The sequence below is a fragment of the Carcharodon carcharias genome, chromosome 15 (assembly GCF_017639515.1).
Source record: "Carcharodon carcharias isolate sCarCar2 chromosome 15, sCarCar2.pri, whole genome shotgun sequence".
NCBI classification, from domain to species: Eukaryota; Metazoa; Chordata; class Chondrichthyes; order Lamniformes; family Lamnidae; genus Carcharodon; species Carcharodon carcharias.
In genome coordinates this window covers 6697927-6713708 of record NC_054481.1, presented here as the reverse complement: position 1 = coordinate 6713708, position 15782 = coordinate 6697927, and the positions used below count along the sequence as shown (strand labels likewise).

Genomic DNA, 15782 nt, shown 5'->3' with positions numbered 1-15782 from the left:
ATTCGCCGAGATCTCAGGCCTATCATCTGACGGATAGAGTTGACTGTCTCCCTTGAGAGACGGAGCCTCCTTTGGCACTGCACCTCAGACATATTGAGGTAGCTGTTTCGCTGCCTGTATACATTGGCAGCAGGATAGTGGCGTCTTCTGTGTCCCTTTCCACCTTGGACTACCTCTTGGCCCTGCACCCCTTGTGTCTGCGCCTGGCCTCCCAAAGGTGGCTCCACTGGAGGCTGAATGTGCACTCCTGGCCCCCTCCCCCTTCTAGCCCTCCCTTCCTCCTGAGAGGAGCTGCCTCCAGTAGACAGATCAGCTCCCATTCCCAGGCTAAGGGAAGGCTTCCTGAAAGCTGCAGGCCCAGAAAAGATTCCTCATTGCAGAGTGCTGACCTGAAGGTTAAGAGTCCAGACAAAGCAGCTGGGATGCGTTTTGAAGCTCTGTCAACCGCCATCACCAGGAGAGATTATCCGATTCATTATCTCATGTTTGTAAAGCACTTTGGGGCATTCTGAGGTTTTGAAAGGTGCAAGTCTTTCTTTGCTGATAACATTTGTTCTACACCTCCATCGATGATAACATATATAAAAGCAAAACTGGAATATTATCAACAGTTGGTGGTTTTAACCTATCTTCTGAACAATTGTTTTCATTGTTTCTAACAAGGGCATCAATTTACATTAGCAGCTTCTGATGTATCCTACCCAGTAAGAAGCCACAGTGCATCACAGTACACAGTTACGTGATGGATCAGGCAAAGTACCTTTATTACTTGAAAAAGGAGCTGAATGGTCACTTCCAGTAGAGCTGTTAAGAAAATATGTTTTCTTGAACATGCAGCTTGCTGTGGAGCAACATATCCATAAGGTGCACACTTCTTATGACAGATATTAATGTCAGAGAAACTCCCAAGCCTGGTTGTGAAGAAATCATTGAGATTAGGATGCTTTGTTAGAGACTGTTTATTGCTCACCACAGAGCTTACTTCTTTACTCCGACACAATCTCCCCCGGTGCTGGCTGACTCTTCTTTATATACATATCTGAGTATAATTAGCTGATCTATACCCAACACCTATTCACCTTATTATCTTAAACTACTGGGTATTTAACATCCATCAATAGAACCTATTAGATACTAACAAGTAATAACCTGGATTTAGGAATACGGGGCATAATTTCAATATTTGCAACTGACACAAAACTGGGAAATGTATTAAATGGTGAGGAGGAGAGTAACAGACTTCAGGAGGACAGGAACACGCTGGTGAAATGGGAAAACACATGACATGTGAAATTTAATGCAAAGCAGTGTGAAGGGATTCATTTTGGGAGGAAGAACAGGGAGAGATAATATAAACTCAATGGTACAATTCTAAAGGGAATATAGGTACAGAGAGAACTGGTGGACAGATCATTGAAGGTGACAGGAGACATTAAAAATGCACAGGATTTTGGTTTTATAAATAGCATGATTAAGTGCAACAGCAAAGAAGTTAAACTGAATTGGCCTGAGCTGGAGTGCTGTGGCCAATTCTAGGCCATACTTTAGGAAGTGCAGACGCGATGGGCCGAATGGCCTCCTTCTGCCCTGTAAAGATTCTGTGAAAATGAAGCTTAAATTTAACTCAGACAAGTTTTGAAGAGCTGAGGAGTAATTTGAGCACAGTAAACTAAGCTGAGCTGTTATTAGGTAAGCTTATGGACAAACAGTGGGAAGTATTCAAAGAGGGGTTTGGTTAAATACAAAACTGGCACATATCTTGAAAAGGCAAAAGCTCCATTTGTGCAGTTAAGTAACCATGCTCAAAAAGGGAGGTGGGAGACAGTAACAAGCTAAAAGAAAAGGCAAGTTTTTATTTTTTATTATTCATTCACGGGATGTGGGCTTCACTGGCTGGGCCAGCATTTACTGCTCTTCCTAATTGCCCTTGAGAAGGTGGTGATGAGCTGCAGTCCATGTGGTGTAGGTACACCCACAGTCTGCTAGGAAGGGAGTTCCAGGATTTTGACCCAGCGACAGTGAAGGAACAGCGATATATTTCCAAGTCAAATTTAAATAGCAAGCCAGCAAGTTTACCACAGCACTCACTCGACAGTGGAATTCCAAAAGCTTTCCTCCACCTTTGGTTACTAGAAACAGCAGACTTCTGCTAACATGGCTGGAGGCTTCCCCAAAGCTGTTTTACATGGTCCTTTAGATCTTACATGGCCTCGCAACATAGCCTTCCATTCTCTTTATATATGTTTTTCTTTCTTTTTCCATATTATAAAAATCTTTCATGTTGCCAATATGGTCAGTACCTTTGGAAAAGATAAACACACTGCTTGGCTTTGCTTATCTTGTTAGTTGTAAACATCCTATCATCCCTTTGAAACCTAAACAGCCTCTTTATGTATCAAAAAAATCAAATTTCCTTCACACCCATATGCTAAGATCTGGTCCATGTTTACTCATTAGCATTTCAAATGCCTTTTACCCCTAACTTCTTATGATAATTTCAAGTTTTGCAGTTTATCTGACTCTAATTCAATTAAATCACACAGACATAACCATACACACTCACACTCATAAACCTACTTTACAATAAACCACAATAATATATTGGAAAATATATTAGTTTTATGATGTACAACACAAAGAACATGTATTTATTTGCACAAAATTTGAAAATATTTTGAGCCATTGATCAGCATGCTTTTTCCTTTACCCTCATCGTTGGGTCATTTCCATACAATCAGAGCAGGAATTTTTTCTGTATGTGTTGCTTTGTGACAGTACAACAATAAAAGGCAGAGCAACAGTAAACAGTGCTGGTTTGTTTCATCTACTTGGAACTTGCCTTTAATTGGAACCTGATATACCCCCAATTCTGTTTTTGGCTCATTTTGTCAATCAAAGTTAGACCAAACCATACTTCACATGCATAGGCATGATGGAAACTTTCCAGTTCTTTCTCTCTATTAAGATGTGTTGGTTTCTCACACTAAGAATTATCCATGATTCTTCTGGTTACCAAAATTAGATTTTTGGATTTATCATTAAATGACGTGTTATTACTTATATATTGTGTTGATCACGTTGAACTTATGAAATTCTGCCTCTGCGTTGCAGAGGCTTATTTAATTGCATTACCTCGATATTACAAACTACATGAATATCCAACATATTGTCAAAAGTATTATTTATTTCTTCCCTTATACATCTTGGCAACCACGATTGCATTTATAAGGTTGTATCTGTATTTTAGTTTTTGCGTGTTTCCTATTTTTTGAATACGTAGCTTGATTTCTATTAATAGTCTGCTCCACATATGAGCTTTATATAAAACAATATATTTAGATTTCAGAATCAACAAACTTAGAATTCAACTGAAAAGCGATAATGATTTTATCTTCCAAATAAAATGTTAACAATTTCAAGGCTGACATGTTAAGATATATTTTATAGCCAAATAATATCTTTATATAATATTGCCCATTATGTTAATGTAGAATTTGCTTTTAACATGCTCAATTATTTAATTAGTATTAAAATGAGGAGACACAAAATACCTCATTTAATCTTTAATTGATAACACCTTTTATATGCGATGCTTTTGAGCTTCTCATTTTATTTAATACCCTCTTTGTTTTGTGCACAGTGTTTCCGGTTAGCATTTACACTTGAGAAGGCTATTTAAACCACGTGTATTCTCTGTATACCTTTTATCACAAGAGCTGCTTTTCTCTGCTTAAGTTCAAAAGACTGATGAGCTGGATGGAAAGAAATGGCTAACTAACATCTGTATTATCTTCCCATAACTTCAGGATATCTCAAAGGGCTTTGCTTCCAATTAATTACTTTTGAAGTCTACTCACTGTTGTTATACACGAAAGCAATAGACAATGTTGCACACAGCCAGATCCCACAGACAAGAAGTAAACGAATATTTTATTTTGGTTGTATTGGTTGAGGGAGAAATGTGGCCCAGGCCATCAGAACATTTGCTGTTCCTCTTCAAACAGTTACGTGAGAAATGTTGGACAAAGCTTTCTGAGACCCGACACCACCAGTGGGGCCATCAGAGTGGTGATGATTCCTCAAAAAGTGGGCACGTTTCCTTTGATCTTCTGTCCACTACATTAGTGAACAGATGCCATTTGGGAAGCCCTTCAGAGAATTTTACCTGTGATGTCCACCTGAAGATAAAAGATGAAAGGCTCTCATTAAACATCTCATCCAAGTAGGGGACCTGAAACAATGCAGCACTCCCTCAGTACGGCCTAGTTTGTGTGTACACGTCCTGGATTGGGACTCGAATTTTCTGCCTGAGGCCAGGTGCTATTAACTCAGGCCAATTGATGTTGAACACCCAAGCACAGGAATGCAAATTCCCAAATCTTATAGATCGAGTTGCAGTTCAGAGGAGTTTTAGAAATGTCACAATTCATGAAATTAGTCGTTATCAGCTCAATTAAACCCTTTCCACAGTGGCCCAGATTTTTCTGCAATGGTGGAAGTGTTGCTGGTCTTATTGCTAACTTTTGCTGGTTTTCTAATTATAATTAAGAGCTGAAGTGTTGACATACTGACCACCATGGTGGGGTTGTGGGGATGGGGGTAGGGGCAAGTAGGTAAGGTGGGGTGGTCTCGGCGAATGGAAGTATAACTTCTTAAATAAACTTTTATTAAACACTGAGGTCATACTGAAACACTCATGCCCACATGACAGAAAGATTTAAACAAAAACAGACTCTAAATTTTACTAAGTAAGCCAAATGTAAACTAAATAAATGACTAAACACCATAAAAACCATTTTGATTCCTTTGTGATTTGAGGCAGATGAAACGTTCTCAGGGAAGTCACCATCACAAGATTATTCAAGTAAAACATAAATAGCACCGTGGAGTGCAATTTAATTTTGCCTTTTGATTTAGCATACTGATCAAATATGGAGCAAGATGTCACGTCACTGCTCTTACCTCCATATCTAAGTGGCTATGTCTCAACTTTGAGCTACACTGTACACATCATAGGATCCTGGTTGCTTCTCCCTCATAGAGAACCAGGATGCTATTGACTATCTCTCAGAGAATCAGCAAAAATTGGGTCGATGAGGAAACCATTTGACCCTCCTCTCGGTGGCAGAAGAGCATGGCCTGGAAAGGATTCTAACAAGGACTTAAAAAAACAGTCCTTCCTCGATATCCTTGAGAAAATAACTTTAAATCATTCATGCAGAAACTACTCTCTATACATACAGAGTGGGGTGAATTTGGTACCTGAGCTATAAAGGCAGCATTATAGACTTCAAGTAAATTCAAGTTACATATGAATTGTGGTCCCTTAACTTGGAATTTCAGCCTTCATTTATAAGCAATTTGAGAACCTAATTTATAACGTAGCAGCGCAAGAAAAAGACTGCCTCAATCTAATAGTGATTTATATTGCTCAAACCGTTTGGAATTAATTCAGAGAAGAAAGTGTCATGTTTGCAGCTTAATATATGCCTCTTGGTGAAACAGTTAAGATTTGGTGTCACTCAACATTAGTGAACTAGTGGCTCATGACACATGCAATAAAGCTTGTTTTGATTGATGGGAATGAATGGAACTTGTAAATTTTTTAATCAATTTACTGCGACTTCACAATGTGTCTTCCCTTACAGATCAGCTTGACATCATCTCAATGGCTGACTTGACCATGACACCTGATGAAATTGAAATGGAGATGGCGCGAATCCAGCAGCTTCGAGAGGTGTTGGTCAGGCGGGAATCAGAACTCCGATTTATGTGGGTATTTGGAACATTTAATTCACTGTAAAACCATGTAAACAACTGGCTGTATTATTTCTCCAGGTAAAATATAGCATTCAGCGCACAACATTTTAAAAGCTAGGTGCATTAATTAATATTGCCTTGCAGCCTCTTCCTTATACTTCATTTAAAGATTTTACTCTTTTACATCCACAAAACAACGTTTTAAACAGACATGTAAAATATAGTGGAATCATGCAGTGTTTCCTGCGTCGAGGTGCTATACCGTGAAATGCTGGAGCATGGGGTCACCACTGTAATACATGGGGCTGAATTTTCCGTTCGTCAGGTGGGCGGAGCTGACCCAAGCGCGGGTCACGCCACCATTTTGCGCGGGCGGGCCAATTAAGGCCCACCCAGTGTGACGTCCGCCAGGAAGTGCCCTATGCGGGTGTGGGGGGGGGATCCCTAAAATCGAGACTGCACTCTTTCATGCATGCCCACGAAAGAGCGCACTCATCTCCCTGAGGCTAAGTGCAGCCTCAGGGAGATCGGCTCTACTTTCAACAATATTAAAAATGGAGGAAAAAAATTCCCTTACATGTCCCCTCATGTGACAATCACGTGAGTTGGGACATGTTCATAATTTCCATAACAACTTTATTACAATGTTTAAAACCCTGCATGAAACTTCATCCCACCGCTGGATGAGGTTTCATGTTTCCTCTATTGCCTGCTGGGGCTCCTGGCTGACCCACTAACCTTAAGGTTGGACGGGCAGGTCCTTTCATTGTTTATTTGATCCTGTGAATGGCCTCAATTGGCCATTGACAGGTCAGCGGGCCGCAGCTGATTTTGCTGCACCCCTGCCTTCCTGAAAATTTAAATGGGTCGGGATGACGTGGGGGGTTCCTCCCAACGTCATCGTGCGTCATTTTACACATTGGCCCCCGTTCCCTGTTCGCCGACGGTAAAATCCTGCCCCTGGAGTGGAATTTTATGGCCCCTCCCGCCGGTGGGATTTTCCGGTTCCACCGAAGTCAATGGACTTTTGAACAGCTCACTGCGTTTTCCGGCCCCACCCCCACCGCGATGGGGCTGTAAAACTCCACCCATCCTGTTTGACACACTCAGCACTGAATGGAGCGCAGGTATTGCCCTTAAAGAAAACTAAGGAAAATAAATTGAGTGTGGAATGTGATGAAATGTTCCAAAATTTACTTTTAAAAAATAAATGTTCAAACAAATAAGCAAAAGGTATTTAGACGTGCTGTTTAAACATAGTTACTCTGCTTGCTGCTGCATAATGTATCAGATCTCTCAGAATAAGGGGCAGGCCGTTTAGGACTGAGATGAGGGTGAATTTCTTCACTCAGAGCGTGGTGAATTTTTGGACTTCTCTACTCCAGGGGGCTGTATTGGAGGCTGAATCGTTGAGTATGTTCAAGACTGAGATCGATATTTTCCTACATATTAAAAACATCAAGGGATACGGGGATAGCACAGGAAAATGGTGTTAAAGCAGAAGATCGCCCGTGATCTCGTTGAATGATGGCGTGGATTCGAAGGGCTGAATGGCCTACTCCTGCTCCTATTTCTTATGTTCTCAGACCAAATAATGATCTTTATTCTGACTGAAGTAGCTAAGTTTAACCGATGGATTTTTACCTCACCAATAATGATCATGTTTACATATAGTTCGAAATCAGCTTCTTATTTGGCTACCTAGAAACTCAGCCATCGAAAATGCACAGATTTTTTCATTTTGGTTGAAAGAAAAAAATAACAACAGCTAATGCTGCAGCAGATTTTAATATGGAACAAATTTTATGTATAAGTTGTATATAGAAGCCTAGGCTTATTTAGTTATCATAAATAGTATCATACAGTGGAATAAATCTTCTGTTTATATGGAGAGGAATTTGATAGACATTCGTAGAGGAACATCATTCTCAATAATTTCAAGACCACTGTTTACTTCATTTATGAGTTATTTTATTGACTGAAAATATTCATTGGCAGAAATGACACAGTTATAGGATTTATATTCTCTGTCAGCGCAGACAAAGCAGAAAATTCAGATTCTAATCTTGAGTAACAAACTGAACCTGTAAAACTGTAAATTTTATGTACAATATTTGCGATGCACATTTTTTATGAGTTTTGGGGTCTACCTTGGATATTCTCTTGGGCAGGTCAATCCTGCTGTCATCTTGTGTCCAGGAGCACGCCTTTTACTGCACAATAGTTAATTCTACAACAGTGTAACCCAGAGTTGTGACAGTTGGGACGGTTGTGTGGTCTGAACTAGATATTGTGTCTTTCAGACATGTGCTCCCGCATGCTGCTCTGGTCTTTTTAAGATGGACCAGGAAACATTTTGTAATCGGATGCCAGAAACTAATCATTAACTGCTTTATTGCACAGGCAGCAATAACAGCGTAACAGTCAAAACAAATATCACTTTTGCTTCACTCAATCTCGCCTCTCTTCTGGAAAAAAAAGAGAATAAGATGATAAACCAGGTGTCCTGTCCCTTTGATGGACTGGTTAACTTGATTTTGGCATTGGATCTCTTTGTGCATGACTGCAAAAAACTGAACTTCTGCATTTCAGCTTCCGGATCTGGGTCGTAAGCCTAACTCTTGCCGGCTGTTGTTTAGAAGCTGATTGCATCCATTTGTCACTCGCTGTCCTGTTTCTAGCCGGGTGGGGGGGGAGGGGCAGGGGTGGGGGTGGGGGTGGGGGCGCTGCTAAACTGACTTCCTCTCCATTCATCTGCTGCTGTTCCCAAAGCGAATGGGATTGGCTTGGATAATTGGCCTTGCATCAGTTTAATATAGATCGTGAGCTGTGACATTTTGTGAACTGTCTGACTTTAATATAGATCTTCGATGCCTGCAGCCTGTGGGGGTTTTTTTTTTTAAAGAAAACACCAGTTTGATTTAAAACATAATGTTAAACATAATTCAGCCCCAAAGCCTTATAGAATCATAGAATGGTTACAGCACTAAAAGTAGCCATTCGGTCCATCATGTCCATGATCTTCTCTTCAAGAGCAACTCAGTTTGTCCCTCACCTCCATCCTTTCCCTGTAGCCCTACAATTTTTTTTCTTATGTCTGTTCACCAGTCCATTGATGTCCTTTTGAAGTCTCTCGCTATCCTCCTCACTGTTTGCTGTACTTGCAAGTTTTGTATCATCTGCACAATATGAAAATGCGCCCCGCATATCCAAATCTAGGTATTTAACATAGATTAGGAAAAGCAATGGTCCTAGTACCGATCCCTGAAGATTCCCACTGTATATCTTCCTCCAGTTCACCACCACTCTGTTTCCTGTCACTCAGCCAAGCTGCCGGGGTTCATTTTATTCCACAGGCTTTAACTTTGCTGATACGCCTGTTAAATGGCACTTTATCAAATACATTTTGAAAGTCCATGTGGACCTTATTGTTGTAAGATGTGTGTAGTTCAGTAGGTCTCATGAAGAGGTTCTGAGTCTTATATAGTTTAGCAACAAGTGTTTAGTAACTACTTGTAGCTATGTACATACATACAGCATAAGGTCTAAGCTAGGAGCTGTCTCCCTGCTTTCTTCTACACACGTCTCTGTCCAGTACAAGACAGCCCTCTAGACTTGGGTCATGTGTTCTTTTGCATCACACTATGAGTGATACTGTCCCCAGTCCCACATTCTTGCTTTCTATGCTAGACCCTTATACTATAATTACTGTATTACTCTCATCAACCCTCTCTTTCATCTCATCAAAAAAACAGTCAAGATAATTAAACACAATTTGCCTTTAATAAATCTGCGCTACCTTTCCTTAATTAATCCACATTTGCTAAGTGACAATGAAGAAAAAGATTGATTAAACTTTTTGATATGTGGTTCAAACTAAGTTGTATTCTTTAAAAAAAATTCCAAAACACCCAGACTTTAACATGTAAATTGTCTTAGACAATGAGCGCAAGGTCCACTGTGAGAATTAGGACCCTGGATAATCTAAGGCTTTACTGAGCAGTTTAGGCCTTTATTGACATTAGAAGTGTTACACTGTGCAGCACGTGCTTTATTATGAAAAGATGTAAACAGGTAACGTGAGTTTTTCCAGGTGATACAAGTTTCCATCTGATGTAAGATTAGTGGAGAGGCAGAAGTGTAGGACTCAGATTTTCTGTTGGTTGTTGAACATATAGGAAACTTAAAAAAAGTATATAATTATATAGTTCTCAAAAGTGGGAAAAACAAAAAACTGCAGATACTGGAAGTCCAAAACAAAAACAGAATTACCTGGAAAAACTCAGCAGGTCTGGCAGCAGAACTTCAGTTCTGTCGAAGGGTCATGAGGACTCGAAACGTCAACTTTGTTCTTCTCCGCCGATGCTGCCAGACCTGCTGAGTTTTTCCAGGTAATTCTGTTTTTGTTTTAGTTCTCAAAAGTGCTGTGTATTCAGATCTTAACCATTTGTTGAAAGTCAGCTACAACAGATCGTTACATTTGAGAAGTTTGATTAAATTGGTTGACATTTATGGTCTCCCCTCTATATTTAGAGTGAATATGTTTAATGCTGTTCAGTTCAGGGGTTTCCTTTTTACAGCTAAAGAAAGAGAGCAGCTGGGGGAGCCATGTGTGACTTTTATCATGATGATGACTTGGCGGCTTTGCAGTGTTTCTTTCTGCACTTTTTATTCCTGCCAAGTTTCTCCCCTTCTCTCCTGAAAATGTTAATTCCATGTTGGGGGTGCAGGTGCTTTTACTTTTGAGCATCTCAACCAAGTGACCATTGTAAGTCTAGATAGCGAATCTGTGTGGGTTATTCAGCTCTTGAGTCATCACAGCCAACCCTCCTTCTGTCTTCAGCCAGCAGCCACACACACTTCTAGTGATTGAGAAGAAGCTGATTTGCCTTCTGCAATGCTCCGCTTATCATCCAGCAGAGATCATGTAATTCAGCATTGAACGGATTTAAACTAGGACCTCATTCATTGTAGGATTCAGCTGCTCATTATCTTAATTAACTGAGCACTCGTTGGGGGAGACCAGTGGAGCATTTCATTGTGGTTTAAATTACTGCACGATATGGTTACCACTAAATGGGCATATATTTTCTTTTGCTAAGGACAACTCTAGTTTAATCACCAATTTTATTCTGGTTGCTCTTATTTTAGTCGCACCGCCTTTAATGATTAGTACTAAAAAATTCAGTATATTGCAATTTTGGGGAAGATGGTGGCGTTCTGGTGATGTCACTGGCCTAATAATCCAGAGGCCCTGGCTAGTGCTCTGGGGGCATGGGTTCAAATCCCACCATGGCAGCTGGTGGAATTTAAATTCAATTAATAAAATCTGGAATATACAGCTAGTCTCAGTCATGGTGACTGTGACAACTATCACTGATAGTTAAAACTCACCTGGTTCGTCAATATCCTTTTAGGGAAGGAAATCTGCTGTCCTTACCTGGTCTGGCCTACATGCAACTCCAGACCCACAGCAATGTGGTTGACTCTTAACTGCCCTCTGAAAGGGCCTAGCAAGCCACTCAGTTCAAGGGCAATTAGGGATGGGTAGCAAATGTTGGCCTTGCCATAAAATAATACATTGTTAAAAAAATTGACTTGCGTTAAAGTATTTCTTTGGGATGGCTGCCCATAGCAAGATTATTAAAATGCATGACCATCTGAAATGCAGAATGGTTAATTTGCACACTAGGATGAATGGATATCAATAATAAGGGCACCATCTAATGGAGCCAAGATTAAATTAGTCAAATTCACTTTAATTAACTGCTGTATATCTGAACAAAAGTGGGTTAAGCAATTGCAATGCTTTATCTACAAAGATAATGTGCTTGCTGCAGTGAATCGTTAGATATAGAACATTTATGGAGGCTGTAAGGAACAAACTGTGAAGTATGAAGATGGAGCTGGTTATTTGGATTACAAGACTAGATCCACAATCAATGGGTAGAAAATCCAGCCCTAATTTAATCTTCACAGTTGTAAAACTACAGTACGTGGGTCAACAGGCAGAAAATGTTTGTAGTCATGAACTGGCGAAAGAAAATAATTAACCTTGTACTGGTGGAGGAACCAGATGGTTGAGTTAATAATGTACTAAATTACTCTTCCAAAATATGAAGAACGGAAGAGAGCAGCAGCTGGGCAGAGTTCTAATGTGCTGACTTAGGCTTTCAGAAAAGATTTACACCTTTTAGCACAAAGCAGGTCCTTGCAGCTTCACCAGGTCACAAGGAGGATTCAGGTTATCTTAATGTAATTTATTGCTTTACCTAATCTATAAATGCGGATACTTGGACTTACAGGTCTCTTTAGTGAACATTATAATGAGAATTTTACAGTCGGGGAAGGATGTGATTGCACTGGAGGGGGTGCAGAGGAGATTTGCCAGGATGTTGCCTGGGATGAAACATTTAAGTTATGAAGAGAGGTTGGATAGACTTGGGTTGGCTGCCTTATATTTCACCTCTCTTCTATTTTTACTTAGTTCTGTTGAAGGGTCATTCTGACTCGAAACTTTAACTGTGTTCCTCTCCGCAGATGCTGCCAGACTTGCTGAGTTTTTCCAGGTATTTTTGTTTTTGTTTTGGATAGAATTGGGTTGTTTTTGTTGGAGCAGAGAAGACTGAGGGCCGACCTGATCGAGGTGTACAAGATTATGAGGGGCATGGACAGGGTGGATGGGGAGCAGCTGTTCCCCTTAGTTGAAAGGTCAGTCACAAGGGGGCATAAGTTCAAGGTGAGGGGCAGGAGGTTTAGGGGGGATGTGAGGAAAAACTTTTTTACCCAGAGGGTGGTGACAGTCTGGAATGCGCTGCCTGGGCGGGTATTGGAGGCGGGTTGCCTCACATCCTTTAAAAAGTACCTGGATGAGCACTTGGCACGTCATAACATTCAAGGCTATGGGCCAAGTGCTGGTAAATGGGATTAGGTAGGTAGGTCAGGTGTTTTTCACATGTCGGTGCAGATTTGATGGGCTGAAGGACCTCTTCTGCACTGTGATTCTGTGAAAGTACAGGAGATTCAAGTTCACACACTTGGACTGGCTTCGTGTGCTGATACAGCAAAGCAAGTGCATATGGGTAAGACTATTGGCTGCAAGGGAACAATAAAAAACTGGTCTTTACGACAGGGAATGAAATTGGGGTAGTGGGAGTGGAGATTTAAACCAAGCCTGGAAGTCTATAAGAATTTATGGATTGTGAAAAGCCCATTCAAATGATCAAACCTACTCTTTCAATACATCACATTTTACTTTATCACAACTTCTAACTTAATTGATCAATTATTAGCCTAACTAATGGATTTAACTAGTGACATACATTAGTTAATGCTACCCAGTTGTGCACAGGAAATGTTTCCTAAGCAGCAGAGGATTCAACTGAGTATTTAATCAACACTCAATATAGTTGTAAACTTAAGTTTGTTCTTAATTATCTGCTTATATCTGCTTTAGGGAAAAGAACACTATATATATTCACATAAAGGGCCCTGTCCTTTGCAAACAGCAAGAGCATATCCAAGGATTGCGGCATTTTCAACTAAACAAAAGCTTGGGGGACAGCCATTCCCTGGTTCATTCCCCATGGCAATGCCTTGACCAATCAGAGTAGACCTGCCTGGTTTGAATTTAAGCAAAAGGTTAGCAGTTAACTATTCCCAGGTGCATTCTCAATGGCAACACCTCTACCAATCAGAGTCTTTTGTCAACCAATCAGCATCCTCTTCTCATGGGGCAGAATTTTCTCCTATCGGGCGGGTGTGGGCAGGCATGGACCCGGTCACTGCCCGTGATTGGGTCAGTGCTGCCACTATACGCGGGCGGGCCAATTAAAGCCTGCCCAGTGTGAATCGCAGCTCCCGAGGACAGCGGGAGTGGGCGGGCAGAGGTGGGACTGCAATGACCACCAGGCCCAATGGGGACCCAGCAGCCTGTTTGCTGCAGCCTTTCCAAGGCTGTGAATCACGGCCAGTGGAGGGGCTCCTCCGAGAGCTGCTGGTGAGCAGGCCAGGCAGGAGGGTAGTGCAGAGGGGGGCACTGTGCCCCTTGTTTTTCAGATGACTGCCTTGCTGCCCTCCTCGAGGAGGTGGCAGGACAACAGGAGGTCCTTGTACCCCAGGACGGGAGGAAGAGGCCCCCCCCAACATGATGAAACATGCCTGGGTGGAGGTGGAGGAGGAGGTGAGCTCCTGAGATGTGGTGCGACGCACCTGGATCCAGTGTCGCAAGCGCTTCAACGACCTGCTGTGCTCAGGAAGGGTGAGCACCATGTTGGCATTGGTCACTTAACCCAGCAGGTAGGCTTACCCCACTGGTGCCCCTCCCGAGTGATGTAGGGACTGCATTGAATCATTGATGGAATGTGTCCTTCGCTGGGTGGGCCCGCAGATATTGCCCATGCCGAGGTCACCCTGAACTCCAGGACATGTCATAGTCAGGCTGAAGAGATGCTGGGAGGGGAGCTTCAAGGTGGCGTAGCACCGATCAATCTGCTGTCTTCTGCACTCCACGTGCTTGCGCCCCCTTGCTATGGAAGGTTAGACCATGTTGTGCCTATTACAATGTTGGCACATTTTGCCAAGGGGGTAGGGGAACAGGCCTAGCATCTTTGTGTGAGTGTCCAGTAGCAGTGGGGTGAGGAGACACTGGAGCCCTGATATGTCCCACTCTGGTTGGGGTGGGCCGTCCGTGAAGAGAGTCCAGGTACAAGTAGCACTAATTAATGCTCTTCTTTCCTTTTCAGGAGAAGAATGCACATAATGCAGCCGAACGGGTGAGGACTGGCGGAGGGCTGGCACAGTTGGCAATTCTCAGCCGCTTCGAGCAGGAGGCCTTAGATTTGGAGAGGCACCATGCACCCAGGTGCACCGGTGTCGGTGAGGCTGGGGTGCCACAGGCAGGTATGTTCGCCCAGCAGTGAGGTCACCATTGTTCTCCCAACAGCCATGGTAGTGCTGAATGTTCATTGATTGAAGTTTGCAACATGTCTTGACCATTGCTTATGGAAGGATGAGCACATAATGATCCGGGGGACAGGAATGTACTTTGTCATTGTCTCCACGTTAACTGATCCAATGTCCTTGTTCTTCCTTTCAGCATCATCAGAGCAGGGCCGGGAGGAGGAGCAGCAGATGCCCCCTCTCATACCTGAGGGCCCTGAAGTCTCACCAGCGTCACACCATCTCTGCCAGGCAGGCATCAGCACAGATACTAGTGCCTTGGCGGGAATTTGAACATCAGCTAGTGTCCCGGGGCACAGCGGTGAGGGCACTTTACAGTTGCTGGAGGTGCTGGCAGAGACAGAGAGTACCCATGGCGCCAGCAGTCGGAGGACTGCAGGGGACCAGGTGCATGCTCAGTTGGTGCCTGATGATGAGCCTCTGGAGTCGTCCGTGACGCAGCAAACGCAGGAAATGCAGCCGGATGTGCGGGAACATCTGGGGGAGATACATGAGGCTATGCTTGGCTTGGTCTCCGCGGTGGAGGAGTCTACACGGACTATCGCTGAAGCAATGAGCCACACAGCTGAGTCCCAAGCGTCCTTCATTCCTTCATGGAGAGAGTGATGACTCTCGTGGAGAGTCTACTCCAGGAGACCCATCAGGGCTTCCTGGGGATACACTCGGACCAGCAAGCCCTCACATCGGCATTGATCTCAGCTGGTACCAGTGTGGGAGATGGTCTGGGCACCAAGTTTCCCAACTCAGTGCCCATCCATTCATGGTGAGCAGGGAGGTCCGAGGCGACCTCACATTGGCGCAGCAGCTGCCTGGCATCTCTGCGGGCACCTCTCAGGGTGTTCCGGATGAGGGCGGCAGCTCCTCCGTCCCTCTGCCAGTTACCATTACATCCAGTGAGGCTGCGATGATCGGGGAGATGCCAGCTGTGGAACTGGCAGATCCCTCCCAGGTGGGGCCAGCACAGGTTCCACGGGCCAGAGGACGACCGCCAAGGTCACCGAGGCCAACAGGACAGCAGAGTCAGCAGGCTGGCTCAGATACCACTCCCAGTGATGGGGCAG

General features: G+C 43.0%; 2 protein-coding genes across 2 annotated transcripts in view; both read left to right on the top strand.

Moving 5' to 3' along the window:
- mpv17l (MPV17 mitochondrial membrane protein like) overlaps positions 1-5770 on the top strand; it is a 52636-nt gene extending 46866 nt beyond the window's left edge. Inside the window, exon 5 of the mRNA XM_041205773.1 lies at positions 5649-5770. Coding sequence (XP_041061707.1) covers positions 5649-5658 — 10 coding nt within the window. The 3' untranslated portion in view covers positions 5659-5770. The remainder of the gene's footprint in view (positions 1-5648) is intronic.
- The window catches only part of bmerb1 (bMERB domain containing 1), a 67814-nt gene continuing 57688 nt past the window's right edge, over positions 5657-15782 (top strand). The window contains exon 1 of the mRNA XM_041205775.1: positions 5657-5772. Within this exon, the coding sequence (XP_041061709.1) occupies positions 5669-5772 (104 nt within the window). The 5' untranslated portion in view covers positions 5657-5668. The remainder of the gene's footprint in view (positions 5773-15782) is intronic.